Source organism: Pseudophryne corroboree, chromosome 3 (genome assembly GCF_028390025.1).
Source record: "Pseudophryne corroboree isolate aPseCor3 chromosome 3, aPseCor3.hap2, whole genome shotgun sequence".
Classification (NCBI taxonomy): Eukaryota; Metazoa; Chordata; class Amphibia; order Anura; family Myobatrachidae; genus Pseudophryne; species Pseudophryne corroboree.
In genome coordinates this window covers 767,001,035-767,024,289 of record NC_086446.1, presented here as the reverse complement: position 1 = coordinate 767,024,289, position 23,255 = coordinate 767,001,035, and the positions used below count along the sequence as shown (strand labels likewise).

General features: G+C 46.9%; 1 protein-coding gene across 2 annotated transcripts in view; it reads left to right on the top strand.

Annotated features, from left to right (window-relative positions):
* The window catches only part of ING4 (inhibitor of growth family member 4), a 39,876-nt gene extending 28,692 nt beyond the window's left edge, over positions 1-11,184 (top strand). For both annotated transcript variants that reach the window (XM_063962438.1, XM_063962437.1), the window contains exons 4-8: positions 6,720-6,834; positions 7,401-7,509; positions 7,643-7,787; positions 8,105-8,166; positions 9,147-11,184. In XM_063962438.1, coding sequence (XP_063818508.1) covers positions 6,720-6,834; positions 7,401-7,509; positions 7,643-7,787; positions 8,105-8,166; positions 9,147-9,186 — 471 coding nt within the window. In that variant the 3' untranslated portion in view covers positions 9,187-11,184. The remainder of the gene's footprint in view (positions 1-6,719; positions 6,835-7,400; positions 7,510-7,642; positions 7,788-8,104; positions 8,167-9,146) is intronic.
* Positions 11,185-23,255: the final 12,071 nt, after the last annotated feature.

Sequence of the window (23,255 nt, the reverse complement as noted above, 5' to 3'; positions counted from 1 at the left end):
GAGGACGGTTCTGCAAATTGCCATTCAGTCCCTACTGGATTCGGCAGTTTTGATTCCGGTCCCTGTACACCAACAGGGTCAGGCTTATTATTCAAGTCTGTTTGTGGTACCGAAGCCGGATGGCTCAGTCAGACCAATATTGAACTTAAAGGGGCTCAATCAGTACGTAACTTACTACAGATTCAAGATGGAGTCTCTGCGTTCGGTGATTGCGGGTTTAGAGCCAAAGGAATTTATGATTGCGCTAGACCTCAAGGATGCGTACTTACACATTCCAATTTGGCAGCCTCATCAGAAATTCTTACGGTTTGCAATACGCCAGAACCATTACCAGTTTCAGGCTCTACCGTTTGGCCTGTCATCAGCGCCTCGGGTATTCACCAAAGTGATGTCTGTGATGATAGCTCATCTCAGATCCCTAGGAGTGACAATAGTTCCATATTTAGACGATCTGCTCATCAAAGCTCCGTCTCAACAGATACTTCTCCAACATGCGCTGCTAACATACGATGTACTGGTTCACCACGGTTGGATTGTCAATTTCAAGAAATCACATCTAATTCCGTCTCAACGCCTTCAGTTCCTAGGTATGATTCTCGATACGGTCAATCAAAGAATTTACCTACCACAGCAGAAAGTACAAATTCTACGCCATCTCGTACAATTAGTGCTCAAGCCACGCACAGTGTCGGTACACTTGTGCATTCGCCTCTTAGGCACAATGGTGGCAGCTTTCGAGGCGCTTCAGTTCGGAAGATTTCACTCTCGTCCATTTCAACTGAATGTGCTTGCCCAGTGGTCGGGCTCGCATCTGCAGATTCACCACAGGGTGAGGTTGTCGCCAAGAGCAAGAGTATCTCTGCTCTGGTGGCTCAAGGAACACAATTTAACCGCAGGAAGACGGTTCGGAGGCTGGAATTGGATAATTCTAACTACGGACGCCAGTCTCAGAGGTTGGGGAGCGGTAATTCAAAATTGTCAGCTCCAGGGTCTCTGGGCGGATCACGAAAAATTGCTGTCTATAAATGTCCTGGAACTCCGCGCAATTTACAATGCGCTACGACAAGCAGTGCACATGCTTCGCTCTCAGCCTGTCCAAGTGCAGTCAGACAATGCGACGGCGGTCGCATACATCAACAAACAAGGAGGAACGAGAAGCCGCATGGCAATGCGGGAAGTAGCTCGAATCCTCAATTGGGCGGAATGCCACCAGGTGATATTGTCGGCCGTGTTCATTCCGGGAGTGGACAACTGGGAAGCGGATTATCTCAGTCGTCGGGATTTTCATCCAGGCGAATGGGCATTAAATCCAGAAGTGTTTCACATGTTGGTTCAGCGATGGGGTTATCCTCAGGTGGACCTGATGGCGTCTCGACACAATCACCAAACGTTCCAGTATGTGTCCAGAACAAGAGATCCAAAGGCAGTGGCGGTGGATGCTCTCACTGTCGCGTGGCCGTACAGTCTTGTGTATCTGTTTCCACCGTTTCCGTTGCTCCCTCTGGTGCTACAACGGATCAAAAGAGAGTCGGTCACAGTCATACTAGTGGCGCCTCATTGGCCTCGGAGAGCTTGGTTCTCGGATCTCCAAGGACTACTTGCAGACGATCCTTGGCCGCTCCCACTACGTCCAGACCTGTTACAACAAGGTCCGTTCCTTTACCCCGATTTAGCGCGGCTGCGTTTGACGGGGTGGCTGTTGAGACCGCCCTCTTAAGAAGAGAGGGCATTCCAGATTCGGTTATACCAACCATGTTACGAGCTAGGAAGTCGGTTACGGCAGCTCATTATTACAGAATATGGCGTGCCTATATAGGTTGGTGTGAAACTCGGAAGTTTCCGACAGCATCTTTCAAGTTATGCCGCCTTTTGTTGTTTCTACAAACAGGGTTAGATGGAGGCCTGCGTTTATCTACACTGAAGGTGCAGGTATCTGCGTTGTCAATTTACTTTCAAAGACGATTGGCTCTATTGCCGTCTATACGCACTTTTCTCCAAGGTGTCCTCAGAGTACAGCCTCCATTCATTCCACCTACAGCGCCATGGGACTTGAATCTGGTTTTAGAGTTCTTACAGTCTTCATATTTTGAACCCTTACAGCAAGTGGATATAAAGTTTCTCACTTGGAAAACAATTTTTCTTCTAGCCTTAGCTTCGGCAAGGCGTGTTTCGGATTTGGGTGCCTTGTCATGCAAGTCACCGTATTTGGTGTTTCATGATGACAGAGCGGAACTTCGGACGAATCCCGCTTTCTTACCAAAGGTAGTGTCATCTTTTCACATCAATCAACCAATAGTAGTTCCTGTGTTGACAGCACATTCTGGAACTCTGGATGTGGTACGCGCATTACGCGTTTATGTATCCCGAACGTTGTTTGTTCTCTATGATGCGGCCAAGATGGGTTGGCCAGCGTCTAAACAAACCTTATCCAGATGGATAAAACTGACCATACGTCAGGCTTACCTTCATGCTAGGTTACAACCGCCTACGTCAGTAACCGCTCATTCCACACGTTCTGTGGGAACTTCATGGGCAGCTGGTCGGGGAGCTTCTACGACGCAGCTTTGCCGTGCGGCTACATGGTCTTCAGTGCACACGTTTGTGCGCTTTTACAAGTTTGATACGTTTGCGGCATCAGCATCTAGCTTTGGCCGCCTAGTGTTACAAGTGCCAAACAGCTCTCCCGCCCACGGGGGAAGCTTTGGTACGTCCCAAGAGTACTCCAGTGACCCCTAGTGGATGATGAAGAAAATAGGATTTTGGTACTTACCAGGTAAATCCTTTTCTTTGAATCCATAGGGGGCACTGGACGCCCACCCAGAGCAGTTTTACCTAGTTGTGGTGAGTTCTGAGGATCTTATGGTAACACACTTTCACCGACTGGTTCAAATTACAAGTGCTGGTTAGGGTGTCAACTGTTTAGTTGTCAGTAACGTTATGTGTTAACTTCGTTATTGTCAGTTATGTTATATGTAATACTCCATTGTCAACATCTCTATAGTTCCTGTTCGGCTCAGTAAAAAACACTGAGAGGTACTCGGGGATATGGAGGGGTGGAGTGTTCTAAATTTAAATATTCAGTGCTGTTCCTACGGAAGCCCGTCCATATCCCAAGAGTACTCCAGTGCCCCCTATGGATTCAAAGAAAAGGATTTACCTGGTAAGTACCAAAATCCTATTTTCTCAGGGATACAGGCTGGAATTCGAAGACGTGCCTCTTCGCCGGTTTTTCAAATCGGCTCTGCCAGCTTCCCCGTCAGAGAGGGAGTTAGTGTTGACTGCAATTCAAAAATTGTATCTTCAACAGGTGATAGTCAAAGTTCCTCATCTCCAGCAAGGAAAGGGGTATTACTCAACCCTGTTTGTGGTCCCGAAACCGGACGGTTCGGTCAGGCCCATTTCGAATCTAAAATCCCTGAACTTGTACTTGAAAAAGTTCAAGATGGAATCGCTCATAGCGGTCATCGCCAGCCTGGAGGGGGGGGATTGGATGGTGTCCCTGGACATAAAGGATGCATACCTTCATGTTCCGATTTTCCCTCCTCACCAGGCGTTCCTGAGATTTGCAGTACAGGACTCTCATTACCAATTTCAGACGTTGCCGTTTGGGCTTTCCACAGCCCCGAGAATTTTCACCAAGGTAATGGCGGAAATGATGGTGTTCCTGCGCAAGCAGGGGGTCACCATTATTCCATACTTGGACGATCTCCTCATAAAGGTGAGATCTCGGGAGAAGTTGCTGGACAGCGTGTCGCTGTTGGTGAGAATGTTGCAAAGGCACGGCTGGATTCTCAATACACCGAAGTCCCAGCTAGTCCCTACAACGCGCCTGACCTTTCTGGGTCTGATTCTAGACACAGACCAGAAAAAGTTTTTTTCTTCCGATGGAAAAGGCTCAGGAGCTCATAGCCCTGGTCAGGAACCTATTAAAGCTAAAAAAGGTTTCAGTGCATCACTGCACGCGTGTCCTGGGGAAGATGGTGGCATCGTACGAGGCCATCCCCTTCGGAGGGTTCCATGCGAGGACCTTTCAATGGGATCTACTGGACAAATGGTCCGGGTCCCATTTACAAATGCATCAAAGGATCACCCTGTCTTCCAGAGCCAGAGTATCTCTCCTGTGGTGGCTGCACAGTGCTCACCTCCTAGAAGGCTGCAGGTTTGGAATTCAGGACTGGATCCTGGTGACCACGGACGCAAGCCTCTGAGGTTGGGGAGCAGTCACACTGGGAAGAAATTTCCAAGGTCTCTGGTCAAATCTAGAGACTTGTCTCCACATCAACGTCCTGGAGTTGAGGGCCATATACAACGCCCTACGCCAAGCGGAGGCATTGCTTCGGAACAAACCGGTTCTGATTCAGTCGGACAATGTCACAGCAGTGGCTCATGTAAACTGCCAAGGCGGCACAAGGAGCAGAGTGGCCATGGCAGAAACGACCAGGATTCTTCGCTGGGCGGAAGGCCATGTAAGCGCCCTAGCAGCAGTATTCATCCCGGGGGTGGACAACTGGGAAGCGGACTACCTCAGCAGACACGACCTGCATCCGGGAGAGTGGGGACTTCATCCAGAAGTCTTCGCACAGATCGTGGGTCGGGGGGGACTGCCTCAGACATGATGGCGTCCCGTCTCAACAAAAAGTTAAAGCGGTATTGCGCCAGGTCAAGAGACCCTCAGGCGGTAGCGGTGGACGCTCTAGTGACACCTTGGGTGTTCAGGTCGGTCTATGTGTTCCCTCCTCTGCCTCTCATACCCAAGGTGTTGAGAATAATAAGACTAAGCAGAGTCAGAACAATCCTCATTGTTCCAGATTGGCCACGAAGGACTTGGTATCCGGATCTGCAAGAGTTGCTCACAGAAGATCCGTGGCCTCTTCCTCTAAGACAGGACCTGCTGCAGCAGGGGCCCGGTCTGTTCCAAGACTTACCGCAGCTGCGTTTGACGGCATGGCGGTTGAACGCCGGATCCTAGCGGAAAAAGGTATTCCGGAGGAGGTCATTCCTACGCTAATAAAGGCTAGGAAGGACGTGACATTGAAACATTATTACCGTATATGGCGAAAATATGTTTCTTGGTGTGAGGCCAGGGCTGCTCCTACGGAGGAGTTCCATTTGGGTCGTCTGCTTCACTTCCTGCAAACAGGAGTGGATTTGGGCCTAAAATTAGGGTCCATAAAGGTCCAAATTTCGGCCTTGTCCATTTTCTTTCAAAAAGAATTGGCTTCTCTTCCTGAAGTACAGACATTCGTGAAGGGGGTGCTGCATATTCAGCCTCCTTTTGTACCTCCGGTGGCGCCGTGGGATCTTAATGTGGTATTAAGTTTCCTCAGGTCACCTTGGTTTGAGCCACTCAAAAGAGTGGAGTTGAAATATCTCACTTGGAAAGTGGTCATGTTGTTGGCCTTGGCTTCGGCAAGGCGTGTTTCGGAATTGGCGGCTTTATCACATAAAAGCCCCTACCTGGTTTTTCACGTGGATAGGGCAGAGTTGATGACGCGTCCTCAGTTTCTGCCAAAAGTGGTCTCATCTTTTCATATGAATCAACCTATTGTCGTGCCTGTGGCTACACAGGACTTGGAGGATTCTGAGTCCCTGGATGTGGTCAGGGCTTTGAAGTTTTATGTGACCAGAACAGCTAGGATCAGGAATACTGAAGCTCTGTTTGTTCTGTATGCTTCAAAGCAGACTACTGCTCGCTGGATCTGTAACACGATTCAGCAGGCGCATTCTACGGCAGGATTGCCATTGCCTAAATCGGTTAGGGCCCATTCCACTAGGAAGGTGGGCTCTTCTTGGGCGGCTGCCCGAGGGGTCTCGGCACTACAACTATGCCGAGCTGCTACTTGGTCGGGGTCAAACACCTTTGCAAAGTTCTATGTTTGATACCCTGGCTGAGGAGGACCTCCTGTTTGCACATTCGGTGCTGCAGAGTCATCCGCACTCTCCCGCCCGTTTGTGAGCTTTGGTATAATCCCCATGGTCCTTACGGAATCCCCAACATCCTCTAGGACGTTAGAGAAAATAAGATTTTACTTACCGGTAAATCTATTTCTCGTAGTCCGTAGAGGATGCTGGGCGCCCGTCCCAAGTGCGGACTTCTTCTCCAAGACTTGTATATAGTTATTGCTTACATAAGGGTTATGTTATAGTTTCATCGGTTTGAACCGAGACTATGTTGTTGTTCATGCTGTTAACTGGGTTATACGGTATGATTGGTGTGGCTGGTATGAATCTTGCCCTCGGATTAACTAAAATCCTTTCCTCGTACTGTCCGTCTCCTCTGGGCACAGTTTCCCTAGCTGAGGTCTAGAGGAGGGGCATAGAGGGAGGAGCCAGTGCACACCCAGAATCCAAAGTCTTTCTTAAAGTGCCCTATCTCCTGCGGAGCCCGTCTATTCCCCATGGTCCTTACGGAGTCCCCAGCATCCTCTACGGACTACGAGAAAAAGATTTACCGGTAGGTTTAAAATCTTATTTTCCTATTTCTAATTAAAATGCTTTGAAGATTAATGTGAGGAGTTAAGGTCAGGAGCGGTTGACTCCTAGTGATGAATATAAAGATAAGATGATCTGCTGCAATCAGGATGTCTGAGAGAGGTAGACCAAAGAGAGATGACAAAGGCACAAATAACGGATTTTAGTAACCTCACACTTGAGGAAGGGACGGAGTCTAGATAGGTTCCATTTGGCCTCCCATGTTTCATCTTCTCCTCTCTCCCCAGGTAGACAAACACATTCGGAGGTTGGACACAGACCTTGCTCGGTTTGAAGCTGATCTGAAGGAGAAACACATTGAATCCAGTGATTATGACAGCTGCTCTAGCAAAGGCAAAAAGAGTGAGCGGCTGACCCCCACCCCCTGGCTAGTCTCTTTACCTGCCCCAAGACTTATCCTAAAACCTCCGCTTCACCTTTCATGGGTTCTCTGTGTTCTATCACCACCCCGCTGCTGTATATCCTTTTCCCAGACTAATAAATTCTTGCTCTGGAACTATTTAGGTTTTTTTCCCCATCCTCCCGGATCTCCTCTGTATCTCCGCCATGACTGCTTTGCTTTTTGACCCCGCAATTTCTAATTTTTTCATGGCCACATCTGTCTAGTTATCTGCATCCTACTGGTTGTTCTGTCGGTGTATGTACGTTACTCGTCACCTCCATGTATCTCTGACCTTCTTCCTGATATATATCTATGGCCCTGTATTCTTTGTCTAACCGTTGTTTTAGCCTTTGTCAAGACCTACAGATTGAGCTTCCACCATGGGGCATATCGAACTCTAGCATTCTTAGCCCTCAAGCTTTCCCAATAAACCATCACTTCTTTTTTCTTACCCCCAGATCTGGCCCCTACACCCCTTTGTTCCTGTCCCTACATTGGGATAACACTCTGATTATCCTTCCTGCAGAAGGCAGAGGTCAAAAGGAGAAGAAAGTCCCAAAGGTCAGGTCAAAGGTGAAGAACTCAGATGATGAGACAGCAAAGAGTGGGCAGAAGAAGATCAAACTGGTTCAGACGTAAGTGATCTATTTTCTTGGGGCATAATAGAGGCTTTCATTGACTTTGGGTGGAATCAATCCTTGGATATGGCAGTGGGAAAAGTATGCTTAAGTACATTGCAGCAATGCGTTCCTCTGTCTTTCTTCGCAGGGTGGAATATGGGGCTCCTGCTACTAATTTTGGGAAGGTGCACCCGTCTGATGTGCTGGACATGCCTGTGGACCCCAATGAACCTACATACTGCCTGTGCCATCAAGTGTCCTATGGAGAGATGATCGGCTGTGATAACCCAGATGTGAGTGTATTTGTATCTGTAGTGACTCTTATTGGGTGTGAGCATGTGTCCAGTGGCCGGTAAACTAATTAATCCCGTATCTATTCTGGCTATATATATTATGTTGTAGAACCCATAGTTTCTTCTCCATATAACTATAATTAATTGAATGTCGTTGGTGCTTTGGCATCCTGTGTCTCCATCCTCTGCTAATTGGACGTGAGAGGACTCATTCGCAGTCTCCTCTCTGTCTCTCTCAGTAGAGCTTGTGAAATGTATAATGACCTATTGTGCTTATGGTAGTTGTGCTCACACTTACATCCACTTCATTCCCTCAGTGTTCAATTGAATGGTTTCATTTTGCCTGCGTTGGACTTGCAACAAAACCCCGTGGGAAATGGTTAGTTGTTTCTCCAGTGATGATGTGATGTTTCCCATTTTAATGTCTCATACGCAAAACCACTACTGTGTATCCTCCACATACTCCCTTGCTCCTCCTTAGTGCCACCACCCTGTCTTGCCAGCTCCTCCTTAGTGCCACCACCCTGTCTTGCCAGCGCCTCCTTAGTGCCGCCGCACTGTCTTGCCAGCGCCTCCTTAGTGCCGCCGCACTGTCTTGCCAGCGCCTCCTTAGTGCCGCCGCACTGTCTTGCCAGCGCCTCCTTAGTGCCGCCGCACTGTATTGCCAGCGCCTCCTTAGTGCCGCCGCACTGTATTGCCAGCGCCTCCTTAGTGCCGCCGCACTGTCTTGCCAGCGCCTCCTTAGTGCCGCCGCACTGTCTTGCCAGCGCCTTCTTAGTGCCGCCGCACTGTCTTGCCAGCGCCTCCTTAGTGCCGCCGCACTGTCTTGCCAGCGCCTCCTTAGTGCCGCCGCACTGTCTTGCCAGCGCCTCCTTAGTGCCACCGTCCTGTCTTGCTAGCTTCTTTTTAGTGCCACCGTCCTGTCTTGCTAGCTTCTTTTTAGTGCCACCGTCCTGTCTTGCTAGCTTCTTTTTAGTGCCACCGTCCTGTCTTGCTAGCTTCTCTATAGTGCCACTACCCTGTCTTGCTATCTTCTTAGTGCCACCGCCCTGTCTTGCAGGCGCTTCCTTAGTGCCACTGCCCTCTCTGTCTTGCTGGCTCCTCCTTAGTGCCACTGCCCTCTCTGTCTTGCTAGCTCCTCCTTAGTGCCACTGCCCCCTCTGTCTTGCTAGCTCCTCGGGACCACCACACCCATCTTTTTGATCTATTGTTGTCTCTTTGCCCTCCTTACATGCCAGTTTTGTGGTGGCTCTTCATATAATTGAACTTCTTTCTCTTCTCTGTTGTCCTCCATCAGCCTCATCCTCTATATACCTTTCACTGTCACTGTGTTCCCATCAATCTCTCTTTCTCACGCAGGTACTGTCCACGCTGTACTCAAGAGAGAAAGAAGAAATGAGATACCCATCAAAGGCTCCCTATGGGGGAGGGCAGAGAGAATGTGGGAGAGGCTGGTACCTACATCTCTTTGTGTTTCCTAGGAGGACAAGTTACATTTCGTGTTAATGACAGTATTAGACATTTCTTCCCAGGGTCTGTCATATGGCTGTGTATGGGGAGGGAAACGCCCGGTATGTTTGGGATGGTTATTGGACAGCAGCCTCATCATTCTGTACTCTTCATGTGCCAATTGCTCTTCCTCTTCCCACTTCTAGCTTTGCGTTTCTGCTCGCCACATTCTATTGTAGACATGGCTTTGCGGTTACTTTCTCTTCTAATCTTTCCCAGCTGTCCGTGACTTCTCACCATGTGTCGCTCTCCCAACTGCTCTGGAACTACACATGCCTGCGTGTCCTGCCATTGTGTAGTTCCACAGCAGCTGGACGTTGGCTGCCCCTCTTCTAGATGTTGCTTCGTACTCTCTACCAAGTGAATTTTCCAGAAATATTTTTCTATTTCCTAATAATATAATGTGTGCCACTCATTCACCTCACTGCCCCCAGCTGTCCCACCTTCTGTTTCCATCTTTGTACCACTCTGGACTTACACTTACATCTATACAATGAGAGCTAAAACAGGAATGTAAAGTACAATAAACTGCAGCGTACAAAACGCTAATCAATACTACAGGTGCCAATAGAGTTCCCTCCTGATTCCATGTGGAGCCTTCTCTGTATTAACCTGGATCTCTTCATTGTCTCTCCCACCCACTGCCCTTCTTTTTCTATCATCCACTAGGGGACACTGGAGATCTAGACAGCTGGGGTGTGAAGATTGCAGACCGGGGTGGCACAATGAATTAATGAAAAAAATAATATTCACAGCTGGCTCCTCCCCCTTCGCCCCCCTATCCCTTATTGCTCCCATCCACTTGTCAGGATACCGGGGTAATGGTTACCTTAGCATGGGTTAACTAAATCACCTAGTTAAGCTACTGAGCCACGCTCTTCACTGCTCTACTCGCTTTCTAGTGACTGAACTAAAACAGACTGCGGAGGCTTTAGTGTCCACACATGTACAATCCTACACCGGTTTGACCGGAGTAGTGACTCCTAATCAGCAATATCCCGAAGAGAGACCCCTCTGCCCTGCATTAGAGTGTTTTTATTCCCCTTTTCTCCAGGTGCTTCCCACTGACTTCACTTCACACCAGTCCACAGCTCACTTGCAGGAACCCTGTGGTGTGTGGCTCCAGCATGTCTGCTAAAAAAGATTCTAGCCTTCAGCTTGCATATAGACGCTCATCCTTGAGGCATAGTACATAATCAACAGCGCACAACAAAAGTAGGAGTATGGGTGGCCCCGCCTGGTGACATTTATGAATACATTGTATACAAAGTACGTTACAGTGGTATAGGCATAACATTTTCATTCATTTTTCCTTCTCTTCCCTTTTATCTTTTAACCTGGGCCTTTTTCCTTCCCTCCCACGTTTACCTGGTCGGGTCCCTTACATTCCCTCTCTCTCCGGACCTGGACCCCCAGCCTTTTCCCACTACTGAATTTTGGTGCTGAGTTATCGGTCTTCCTTTATTTGTACTTGGAATTTATATACCAAATGTTTACACTACAGTAACAAGTGAGGTTGGGCTGTGCATGCTCTCCTATAAAATTTGCATTGCCAGGAGTGTGAGTGCGCGTGTGCATGCATCTGTTACTATGAGCGCTGCGTGTGTCTGAGAGGCCTACTGTTATTTATTTTGGGGTAGGAAACCTTTGGATCTGCTGCTCAGCCACATATGATGCTTGGTCAACTGGACTGCCAAAGTCTTACCTGCCTTTCACTGTATTCATCACAAAACACTATTTTGTATGTCCCTGTATAATGGAGTGAGCTCTCCCTTCCTCTCCATAGCCCCCCGCATTAATTTCTTTCCATGCGCCAACTCTACAGTCCGATGTATGTTTGTTTTTTTCCTGACTTACTGGTAACATAAATAAATTAATAGTAAACGATTGCGCGCTGTGTCATTATTACTGGTACCCCCTGAGTGTCGCAGTATAAATGTAATGAGTTAATATTCCTGCGTGTTGGAGCTCACCTCCCTTTTGCTTATTTATTGGTCTTTGCAACATTTTGGTAAAAAAAAAAAAATCCTGTACATCAGAAGCTGGTTTGTCATAATTATCGATTTTTTTTTAATTTTTGCAAATAATTTTAGTTTTAAATTCTGCTTCACAAAAGAAATATAACTGTATAACTATGTCATATACAGTAATATCACAAACAGAATATCTCATGTAGAGAAGTAGTGTCTAGCAAACTGTCCATAGTTATAACCAATTTCAATGTAAAATAGGTCTTCTATCTTGTAAGCAGCACTCTTAAACCAACAGAAACACCAGAAACATATAAAATAATATATATACCAAAAGAAGTATAGTGCAGTAGGAACAGATTGGGGGAAAAAAGACGAAGAAAGGAAAAGAGAAAGAGAAAACCTCACAACTCCTGTCTCAGGGCCAAATCGTATTATCCTGTCGGGGGGGAGAGAATCACACCAAAGGAGCCTTTAGACATAGTAGCGATACCTATTGTATGGATTTGTAGTGGTCTGTTTCTTTATATTCCAGCCACGGAAGCCAAGTGACAGTTAAAGCTTGGTTTTTGGATGCAAGGGAGGAAACAAGATCAGCCATGGCCATGCAGCGGTCTAAGCGCGTGCACCATTCAGACATCCAGGGAATAACACGAGACTTCCAGTGTACTGGAATAACGGCTTTGGAAGCACTTGGAATATGGCGGAGCAAAGTTTTTTTTATAATGAGATCTGGGTTTACGCAAAAGATTCAACAACCAAAAACTGGGGCAAAAGGGCAGGTTTTCCTGTAGGATAGCGCTGGCCGTTTCCTTTACTTTGAGCCAAAAAGGTTTAAGAAGGGGGGCAGTCCCACCAGATATGCAATGGGGTTCCGACCGCCCTTGAACATCTCCAACAGACACTCGGGACCCCAGGATACATTTTGGCTAACAGACTAGGACAGCGGTACCAGCAGGAGAGGACTTTATAATGGGTCTCCACCACCAACACGCTAACAGATGCAGAGAACGTATTCCTGAATATCTCGGGCCAATCATCCTCACCTATCAGGCCATTCAAATCAGATTCCCAATCCACCATAAATTTGGGTTTTGAGGTAAAAGCCTGATCGAATATTTGAGAGAGTATGTTGCGGATATGCTTGGGAGAGGCACAAGTTCTCAAATGGGGTCATTGACCGCCTGCAGTCAACAAGTGTGCACAAACCCGTCAAAAAGTGTTTAATTTGCAGATATTTCCATATCGTTATTTTGTAAATCCCAGCGAGCTTGGACTGAAGGAAAACTTAATATGCCAGACGAATCTACTAGCTGGTCTACTCTCGGTATACCTTTGATACGCCATTGCCTAAATGACGAATTCCCCATTCCCGGCGAGAAAAGCTGGGTTCCCAAACAACGGCATAAGAGGGGCTGAGAACGTAAACGATGCCAAAAGATAAAAGTGGGCCCTATTAAGGGATGAGAGGTAACAGGAAACGATGAAAGCCAGGGCAAGTCCGAGTGTGAGGATGGGAGTGAAGCCAATTCAATTTCTACCCATTGTTTACTGTCTGTCTGACGTCCCCAGTCCATTATTCTAGAAAGAAGCACTGCTTGGTAGTAGGAGAGAAAATGTGGTAATTCAAGGCCCCCCAAGTGTTTTCTTCTATAAAGAATTTCATGCTTGAACCTAGGCTTTCGTCCCGCCCATATAAAATCCCTGATTTTTGGTTGGAGGGCATCAAACCAGGTACGTGGAATGGCAATAGGTAAAGAAGAGGTGTGCAACTCGGCTCTTTTCAGTGAGCGGCTCTGAACGGTTCAGCTCACGGAAAAGAGTTGGTTCTTTTGAATGGCTCACAGGCAGGAAGTGGAACAGAGCCGGCGCAGTGAGCAGCGGTTCTTTACTGAGTCAGTGTCGGTGAAGAACTGCCGCTCACTGCGCCAGCTCAATAGTGAGCTACCCATCTCTAATTTAGGCAAGGACTATAATGCAACTATAAGCATAGGTTTTTTTTGGCAAACTCCAGATAATGCTCCAGTTTTTATGACATCTTATCTATTCTGTATGTTTATACAGCAGCTGGTGCACTGAATCTCCTAGATAGATACTGTGATATTACACAGTATGATCCCTGGCTGCTGTGCTGTGAGTGCTGAATCTCTGACTGTTCTCCTGCCTGAAACGAGTGAGCTGTGAGCCATTTCAAGTGAGCACTGACTCAGTGAAGAACCACCGCTCACTGCGCCGGCTCTGTCCCACTTCCTGCCGGGAGCGAGTCAGTTCTTCTTCTCATAATCTCATCACACAGACAGACACAGTCTGTCAGTGAACCGCCGCTCACTTGAAAAGGCTCACGGCTCACTTAGTAGGGCCGGCTCAAAAGAGCGGCTCAGTAGTGAGCTACCCATCTCTAAGGTAAAGTTTGAAGGAGGTAGAGTACCCTAGGTAAAATATTCATTTTAATAACTCCAACCCATGAAATTAGTTTGGCACCCCAGGAGGAAAGATCAGTTTGAAGTTTAGTCAGTAAAGGAGGGAAGTTAGAGGAAAAAAATCTGAGAAATGGCCCTCTTCAAAAAAACCTCCCAGATATTTAAGTTGTGTCGGATGCCATGTGAAGTACTTAAAGACTAGTTGTGTCTAAAGTAAGATTTAAAGCTACAGATTTAGATAAATTGATTTTAAAATTAAGGCACTATATCGTCAAAATTTCAGAAGGAGATTGGGGATCGAGGTCAAAGGATGGGATACTACAGCTAAAAGATCATCTGCGAATAGTGCAAGTTTGTGTTCCCTATCACCCACCATCAATCCCCTGATATTCACATTTTGTCGAATGGCCCTCGCCAGAGGCTTCATGCACAAAACAAATATCAGTGGAGATAAGGGACAGCCCTGACAAGTGCCATTCGAAATACATTTCGGGTCCGAGAGCTCTCCGTCGACACGGGCAGAAGGGTTTGTGAACAAGGCTCAGATTTTTTGGAGACCACCTGGACCCAAGCCCAAGTGCTCCAGAACTCCTAGAAGAAAGTCCCAATCTACCCTGTCGAATGCCTTCTCTGCATCTGTAGAAAGAAGAATAGTTGGGGACTTGCGTCCTGATGCCACATATGTAAGATCCAACACTTTAGTAGTGTTGTCTGGCCTCGCGACCAGGGACGAATCCAACCTGATCCGAGTTAATCAAATTTGGAAGGAACCCTTTGATGCGGTTGGCAATAATTATCGATTATTTGTAACATCACACGTGCACATATGAGGTTGATGATGAGGGTGCGGATGTTAGAGAGGGGCCCTGCTCGTGAGCACCAGAAACTTTCTGGCCCTACTCTCAGGGTTTGTGAGCATGGAGGTTTTAGCGACTGACTCCTAGACCAATATTATATGTTTGTAAACTTTTCAGAAGGGGATTACTGCTACTGCGTTTAACTGTATTTGTTTTGGGCTTTGTTTTTGTTTTTTTTCGGGAAGGGGGGGGGGGGGGGGTTCACATCCACAATTTGTTGTGGAAAGGAATAATTTCCCTCTCGTACAAGTTTTACGGATGGCTCTGTAGCTGCCATTTAATTCTTCAGGCTGCCGCACCACCCCACTCCAACTATTACAATAGATATATAGTTCCAGTGGGCATCTAGCGTTACAAAGTCGATAAAGGCTTTATAGTAACTTTTATACAATCTATACTCTGGATAAGTGTTCAGTTGCTTACTTTATTCATTTCTGAAATTATTTCTCAAGAAGGAAAGATTACAGCAAGAAATGGTGTCAGTAACGCGTTTCACCACAAACAAAACTGCAATAAGGGCATGCATTTCTGGCACGGCACAAGAGGCACGGTATATTTGGATCCAGCTACTGGAAAGGGATCATTGCAGCCTTAAATATAAGCTACATGGCTAAAATCCAGCGGACGCCTTTATTAATTAGTATATTTGGCTGTTTCAGCTACGTCTATTGCTATCAAGTGCTTCATTCGTGAAACCATGCAATCTTTATAGAGACGCATAAGCCGTAGAATGGGTTGTACTGGAGAGCTCAGGGACGGTCAGCATGGCGCTGTTATAGGATACCACTTTTCCAGGTCAGTGCTTCCTGATCACTAAGTGCTGCTATTGTGGTGGTAGCATATAGGGCAACAGCAGCTCCGGCACAAAGCGGTATGCCATACAAGCTACATAACAGGGCCGACGAGTGCCGTAGCGCATGGCGCGTAAAAATCGTAAGTCCTTACTACCAAGCTCCAGACTGCCTCTGGAAGAGACATCACAGGAGCGGCCCGTCATGTGTTTCATAGATTGAGTGTCTCTGGCTGATCAGCGTGCACAATGCCAATCATCAGTTTTGTCAATAACTGGTAGTAATAATATTGATCCTTTTATGGATTCATACCTGGAAAACCCCATTATTAATAAAATCTTATTATTAGCACATTCTATATAGAGTATTCACATTTAAAAGAAACGTGGCAAAAGAAACAAAATAACATTGATTACATTAATAGCAAGTAGTAGTAATTGTCAGTCTTCATTAATAAATGAGTGTGTAAGATGCTTTGTGCAGGTTTACGTTGCATTAAATGTTCTCCATAATACATACGCTATTAGATTACTCTTTGGCAACACAAGGGGGCGCACCATCCCTTATCTGTCCCTGCTGTTTTGATTGCATGAACGCTCCCCAGGGAGGACATGTAAATGATATAGCACCGTTGCATTGATCAGTAAATCGATGTGGGTCTGACATTCTAGTGACTGTCTATAAATAGTCAAAGTGCCCTACATTGCCACACAATGCTTAGTGCGTGGAAATCTTTCCAATTAATCCACTTGCTGGTATTTCATGTGCAGTTTTTAATGCAAGGAAAAATGCTACAGCTTCACTTTATTTATATCCAAATATCTAACAGATTAATATATTCTCAAAACCATTGGTGTGCAGAGAACAAGATGCATTCAGAATAACAATACAAGCTACACATAAATACATAAGTATGGTCTAAAGCTGCATACACACTACACAATCACTCTACGAGCGACGTCATCTGGTGTTTCCACTCCCAGGCCGGGCAGTCGGCAGCTGTCCGTACACACTGAGCGATACGACCATTCATATTGCTCAGTGACATCACGCAGCGGCCGGCCATGCATGCAGCTCCTGGACGACAGTCCAGATTAAGCATGCATGCACTGTCAACAGCGAGGATCGTTGCCGACCCGCGGGGCCACGCATCGATCGTCACTGGCGGCATACACACTTGCAGAGAAAATGAGCGACGTTGCTCAGGAAGGGGGGAAAAGAGCGATGTCGCTCATTTTCTCTGCAAGTGAATATGCACCTTTACTTGGTCCAATCATTTTCATATTTGCATCTATTTACCCTTCAGTTTCTTTAAATATACATTCAATTCGTAGTTTTACCACAGCAGGTTCATGGCTAAAAAAGCATAATAACTATCTCCAGAAAAGGCGTAACCTAATGTCTGGCTGTGCATAGGGTGGGCTCCAGGGTCAAGTGTCAGGGGTCAGCCAGTGGTATTGCGCTGGCTATTTGGTCCCCCCATCACTCCATTATTGTCCCACCACAACGTATATACTTTCAGTTAAACACCTGCTAATGCCTGACGCACGTTATCTGTGCATCTTACACAGGGCGGGATGTGAGTGCTAATGATTGCAGACAGGTGCCCTCCGTTCCTCCTACCGGGGCAGTTTAAGAGTACACGGGCTCCTTCCTCTCTGGTGGAGCATTGTGCAAGAGTCTACTGCGTATGCACTGGTCTCCAAGAACATGCCTTGTTCCCAAGGACCTCTCTGCTGTGCGTATCACCGGGTAAATGCCTGCAGCAGCCATTTTCCCTGTGGTTTCCGCATCTAGTGGTCGGCTGACGGAGCGTTAAGTATAATTATATGGCTGCAGGATGTGTGGCCCCCCTAGACCCAGGGGTCTGAGTGCACCGCAAACCGTGCACATTTTATAGGTACACCTTAATAAATACAAAATGGCAGATGTGCGCCCCTTCTGAAACAACTTGTAATTTTTGGACACCCGGGGATCTTCAGCGGTCAGTCAGTGTCAAAACCTTTTTTGGATTAGAGTGTCCCTTGTCCGTAATCCTCAAACAAAACAAATGGTTGGAGATAATAGTGAAGTACAGTTTAGATGTGCTGCCCGATAAAGAATGCCCAGATGAAATCCACCACAGATACAAATCCCAGAGTAGCCTTAATAGAATGTCAGAAAATAAAATCCACCACAAATTCTGAGTAGAGTGCGCATACCGGATTTAGTGGGGTGACAACAGATGCCCACCCTTCCGCGTTTGTTGTTGGCCTATTCTTCTTTAGGCTAATGTTCTACCTTCAGCCATTTTCCTCAAACAAAGCAAAAAAATTGGGATAATAGTGCAGTACAGTTTATTCAACAGTTGTACTGTCCGATAGAAAAAGCCCAGGTGAAATCAACCACAAATCCAGATCTCGTATAGATCGAGGACAATAAAATCCACCACAGATTCAGAATGAAATATGCGTACCAGATTTAGAGGGGTGTCATCAGATGCCCACCCGTCAGCATTTAGGGATGGCCTACTCTTCTTTAGGCTACTATTCTCCCCTTATCCACTTTCCTCAAACAGAGCAGAGATTGGAGATAATAGTGTAATACAGTTTATTCAAATTAAAATAACATGTAATAACTTCCATGTAAATCAAAATACAACACGAAAATATAATCCACCACAATTCTCTAGGTAGAGCATGCGTACCAAATAAAGTAGGGTGTCAACAGAAGCCCACCTGTCAGCGTTTTATATGTTGTTACTGAGGTACCGCCCGGGATGTCAGCACCCTTTCACCGCTGTTCAGGCGTCCCTTTCTCCGTATTTAGTGTGCCGCAGTCTGTCCCAGATGCCACCAAGGCGTTTCGTCTCGTGAGAGCCTTTTTCCAGGTGTGTGGTGGATTCAGAGGTCCCAGGGTATTTATGGTTCCGGTATGAATGGTCGACCATGTTATGGTCGACAGTCATTAGGTCGACCACTATTGGTCGACGTTGACATGGTCGACATGGACACATGGTCGACACATGAAAATGGTCAACACATGAAAGGTCGACACATGAAAAGGTTGACATGAGTTTTTTAACTTTTTTTGGTGTCATTTTTTGCGTAAAGTGACTGGGAACCCCAATTAGTGCACCGCGTCCCCTCGCATGGTGCCTTCGCTTCGCTCGGCACAGATTACCGTTCCAATCGTAGTCCACGTGGATCATAAAGTATGGAAAAGTTCCCCAAAAGAAAAAAAAGTAAAAAAACTCATGTCGACCTTTTTATGTGTCGACCATTTTCATGTGTCGACCATGCGTCCATGTCGACCATGTCAATGTCAACCAATAGTGGTCGACCTAATGACTATCGACCATAACATGGTCGACCATCTGAACGGATACCGGTATTTATACCCTGTGGTGGAATGTGATTGGTTCATACTGTGCACAAAATATACCTCTAATTGGCACCCATATTTTAACATTATTAGCTCTCCTACGTTATTAAGATACTTATACTGCTGTTTTTTATTTGGCTGTGGCTCTATAAAATATAATTTATTTACAATATAGCTTGTGTGTTCCACCTGGAACGCACGCTCCCCCCTTTCACTTCCTAACAATGTAACTCGTGTATTAGAATCATTTAGCTGTGAGCCCAACCTTGCCTTTTCTTGGTTTATTTTGCTAACCTTACTGGTTAATGGAGAAATTCTTAAATAAGAACACCTTAGATAATATGGTCAGGAGGACAAAATCTCATAAACAAAGTAATTCCTCCTCCCAGAATCCATAGTCTGCAGTAAATATGGCTGCGGATTCCGATTCCACTTACCAAATGGAACACCCAGTCCCTATGTCTCAAACTGCCAAAGATATTCTCTCTGTACTCACAAAAACGCTTTGCATTATTGTACCCGGCTAAAGTGCGGGTCACAGACAACGGGCGTACCCTAATATCTGATGACCCAGATGATGCTCGCAAACACTTCTTACCCTCATCTACTCCTCTGAGCTCACCGGCTTCCCCCTCTACTAGGTCACCTAATCGTTGAGGACCTTAAATGCTTTTCTATGATGTATTGCATTTGTGACCCTCTCTTCAATGGTTAGGTCCTATAATTTACTCTTCACCATGTCTCCCTTGAGATGTTAATTTTATATTGATTTTGCACTTGAAAATGTTCTTTTATTACGTGTTTATTGTTTATTTCTGCTGCGGGGTACACTGGGCTCCACAAGGATGGACAATGGGGGTGTAGAGTAGGATCATGATCCGAGGCACCAACAGGCTCAAAGCTTTGACTGTTCCCAGAATGCACAGTGCCGCCTCCTCTATAACCCCGCCTCCCTGCACAGGAGCTCAGTTTTGTAGTTGGTGCTGCAGTAAGCAGGCACTTAACAGAGGGGCTGCTCCAGGCAGCCCTAAGAAGAGCTTTTTTCTGAAGAAAAAGTGAAGACTTCAAGGGCAGCAGCGGTGGTAAACGTCAGGAGACATTCACTGCTGCAGCTCCAGCTCTCCCCAGCGGCGCTGTACACTCCCGAGCCATGGTTGCCGAGTACCTACAGCGGAGGCTCCGGTTTTTTTCATGTTAGACACACACGGCTGGGGCTCTCCAGGATCGCGTGGCCGCTCTTCGGGAGGTGGTGAGTGGGTCCCACTTGCGGGACCCGGTCTTTATTGCGATCCGGCGCGGTCAGTGGGAGACGGGCCGCGCGCGCTGGCAGTGGACACTGTGGCAGTACAGGCGATCCCACTAGATCACCAGGGCATGGGCGCAGGTCAGGTTTTCTCTCAAAACAAATTTACTAAGAGCCCGCAGTACCCGGTGGTTTTGCCAGCAGGGGGATAAGGCTTAGACCTGAAGCCCCTCCCCCAGCCCCAGGGCGCCATTTCCCGCAAATGTTCCCGCCCTGGAGCTGCATATCTGTCTCTCCCTCACTCCCTGTCAGTGTCTGGGCGCCATTATTCCTCAGCTTCACTGTTCCTGGGACTGCTTGGGCAAATCCTCCTATGTAAAGCCGCCTGGTTGTCAACGCTGTGCCTTTACATGACATTTAAGTATTCTACCTGCCTTTTCAGTCAGTGCTAGTTAAGAGTGCATTTAGTCAGGGTTTTCTAGTACAATTACCCTGTGATATACATCCAGTTCTTACTGTGTAGTGTTATATCTATTGCCTATATAGCTATATATATATATATATATATATATATATATAAGCTAGTCCAGTGCAGTATTATTGTTAGTAATAACCTCTGCATTGTACAAACTGTGACTATCTGTGTGCATTTGATAGCTGAGTGGTGTCCATTTAGTGTCTTTCACTCAACTTGCTATCCCTATATTCTATAACCTGAGGGGGCTTGGTGCGTCAGGTTTTATATTGATATAGGTTTTTCACAAAGATAGACTCTAATACGTATTTTTCTCTGTGATTTAGTCACCATATCTCTCCTGTATCCCTGCTTGTGCAGACTACACTGCGCAGGGGTTTGGGATACGAGGTATTGTGCTGCTGCCAATTGTACTGTGTTACCTGCTACAGCAAATTATATCATGTCTGCTTCTGAGGGTAACGGTTCTGGGGCTGAACACACTGCCGGTGTTGCTGACGCCACAGATCACTATGAGGAGAATATAGCAGCTGTGGGCTCTGGTTCTGGGGGCACCTTGCCTCCCAGTGGGACTGTGGCAACGGAGGCACATAATGACCCACCATGGGCCGCTTTTTCCACGCTTCTGCATACGCTAGTTCATAAACTAACACCCCCTATGGGACCCCCGATGCTGGTACAACCGTATGTGGTCCCTGCAGCTAATCCGCCGTGGGCGGACGATTTATCTGCTCAGTTAAAGAAGTTGAACCAGTCCCTGACCACTAAAAAGTCTGACCATCGCTCGCCTAAGTCCAAGGGGTCCTCTAAGCGAGCGCTTGTCTCCTCACAATCCACTGCTGTCACTGACACCTCGTCTGATGAAGACTGCACTTACACTGACCCCACAGGTTCTGACTCAGATACGGCTGATGGGGAGGGTGATTCACATGTGGATGTTCCTGATCTTCTGGAGGCTATTAAGTTAATTCTACAACTTACGGATGATCCCGAGCCATCCGTCCCTCCTAAGAAACCTGATAGGTTCAAGCGTCAGAAGGTGGTTAAACAAGTTTTACCTCACTCTGATCACCAAGTAGATATACGTCAGGAACCCTGCGAAAACCCGGGTACGAAGTTTGTGCCTCAAAAGAAGATGCTGGCTCGCTATCCCCTCGCGCCAGAGCTGTCTAAGAATTGGCAAACGCCTCCTCCAGTGGACTCACATGTGGCCAGGATGGTGGTTTCCTCAGCTCTGCCTGTCACTACCGTCACGTCTCTAAAAGAGCCTACCGATAAACGTATGGAGGGTTGTCTAAAAGCGATTTACACCCTCACGGGTGCTGCACAAAGGCCCACTATTGCAGCTACATGGGCTGCAGAGGCTATTGAAGCATGGGCCTTGGAGTTACAAGCTGAAATCTCCTCTGACCATGCTAGACAATGCTTGTCTTATATTGTCACAGCTTCTCGCTATATTAAAGAGGCAACTTCTGATGCCGGTATCCTAGCAGATAAGGCCTCTACAACGTCAGTCCTGGCTCGCCGGATATTGTGGCTGAGATCCTGGTTTGTGGATCTGGACTCTAGAAAAACCCTGGAGGTACTCCCTTTCAAGGGAGATAATAAGAATTTACTTACCGATAATTCTATTTCTCGGAGTCCGTAGTGGATGCTGGGGTTCCTGAAAGGACCATGGGGAATAGCGGCTCCGCAGGAGACAGGGCACAAAAAGTAAAGCTTTTACAGGTCAGGTGGTGTGCACTGGCTCCTCCCCCCATGACCCTCCTCCAGACTCCAGTTAGGTACTGTGCCCGGACGAGCGTACACAATAAGGGAGGATTTTGAATCCCGGGTAAGACTCATACCAGCCACACCAATCACACCGTACAACTTGTGATCTAAACCCAGTTAACAGTATGATAACAGAGGAGCCTCTGAAAGATGGCTCCCTAAACAAAATAACCCGAAATAGTTAACAATAACTATGTACAAGTCTTGCAGATAATCCGCACTTGGGATGGGCGCCCAGCATCCACTACGGACTCCGAGAAATAGAATTATCGGTAAGTAAATTCTTATTTTCTCTATCGTCCTAAGTGGATGCTGGGGTTCCTGAAAGGACCATGGGGATTATACCAAAGCTCCCAAACGGGCGGGAGAGTGCGGATGACTCTGCAGCACCGAATGAGAGAACTCCAGGTCCTCTTTTGCCAGGGTATCAAATTTGTAAAATTTTACAAACGTGTTCTCCCCTGACCACGTAGCTGCTCGGCAGAGTTGTAATGCCGAGACCCCTCGGGCAGCCGCCCAGGATGAGCCCACCTTCCTTGTGGAATGGGCCTTAACAGAATTAGGCTGTGGTAGGCCTGCCACAGAATGTGCAAGTTGAATCGTGTTACAAATCCAACGAGCAATCGACTGCTTAGAAGCAGGTGCACCCAACTTGTTGGGTGCATACAGTATAAACAGCGAGTCAGATTTTCTGACTCCAGCCGTCCTTGAAATGTATATCTTTAAAGCTCTGACAACGTCCAACAACTTGGAGTCTTCCAAGTCGTTTGTAGCCGCAGGCACTACAATAGGCTGGTTCAGGTGAAACGCTGACACCACCTTCGGGAGAAAATGCGGACGCGTCCGCAGCTCTGCCCTATCTGAATGGAAACTTAAATAAGGACTTTTATAAGATAAAGCCGCCAGTTCTGATACTCTCCTGGCCGAAGCCAGGGCCAGTAACATAGTCACTTTCCATGTGAGATATTTCAAATCCACCTTCTTAAGTGGTTCAAACCAATGGGATTTGAGGAAATCTAAAACTACATTTAGATCCCACGGTGCCACCGGAGGCACCACAGGAGGCT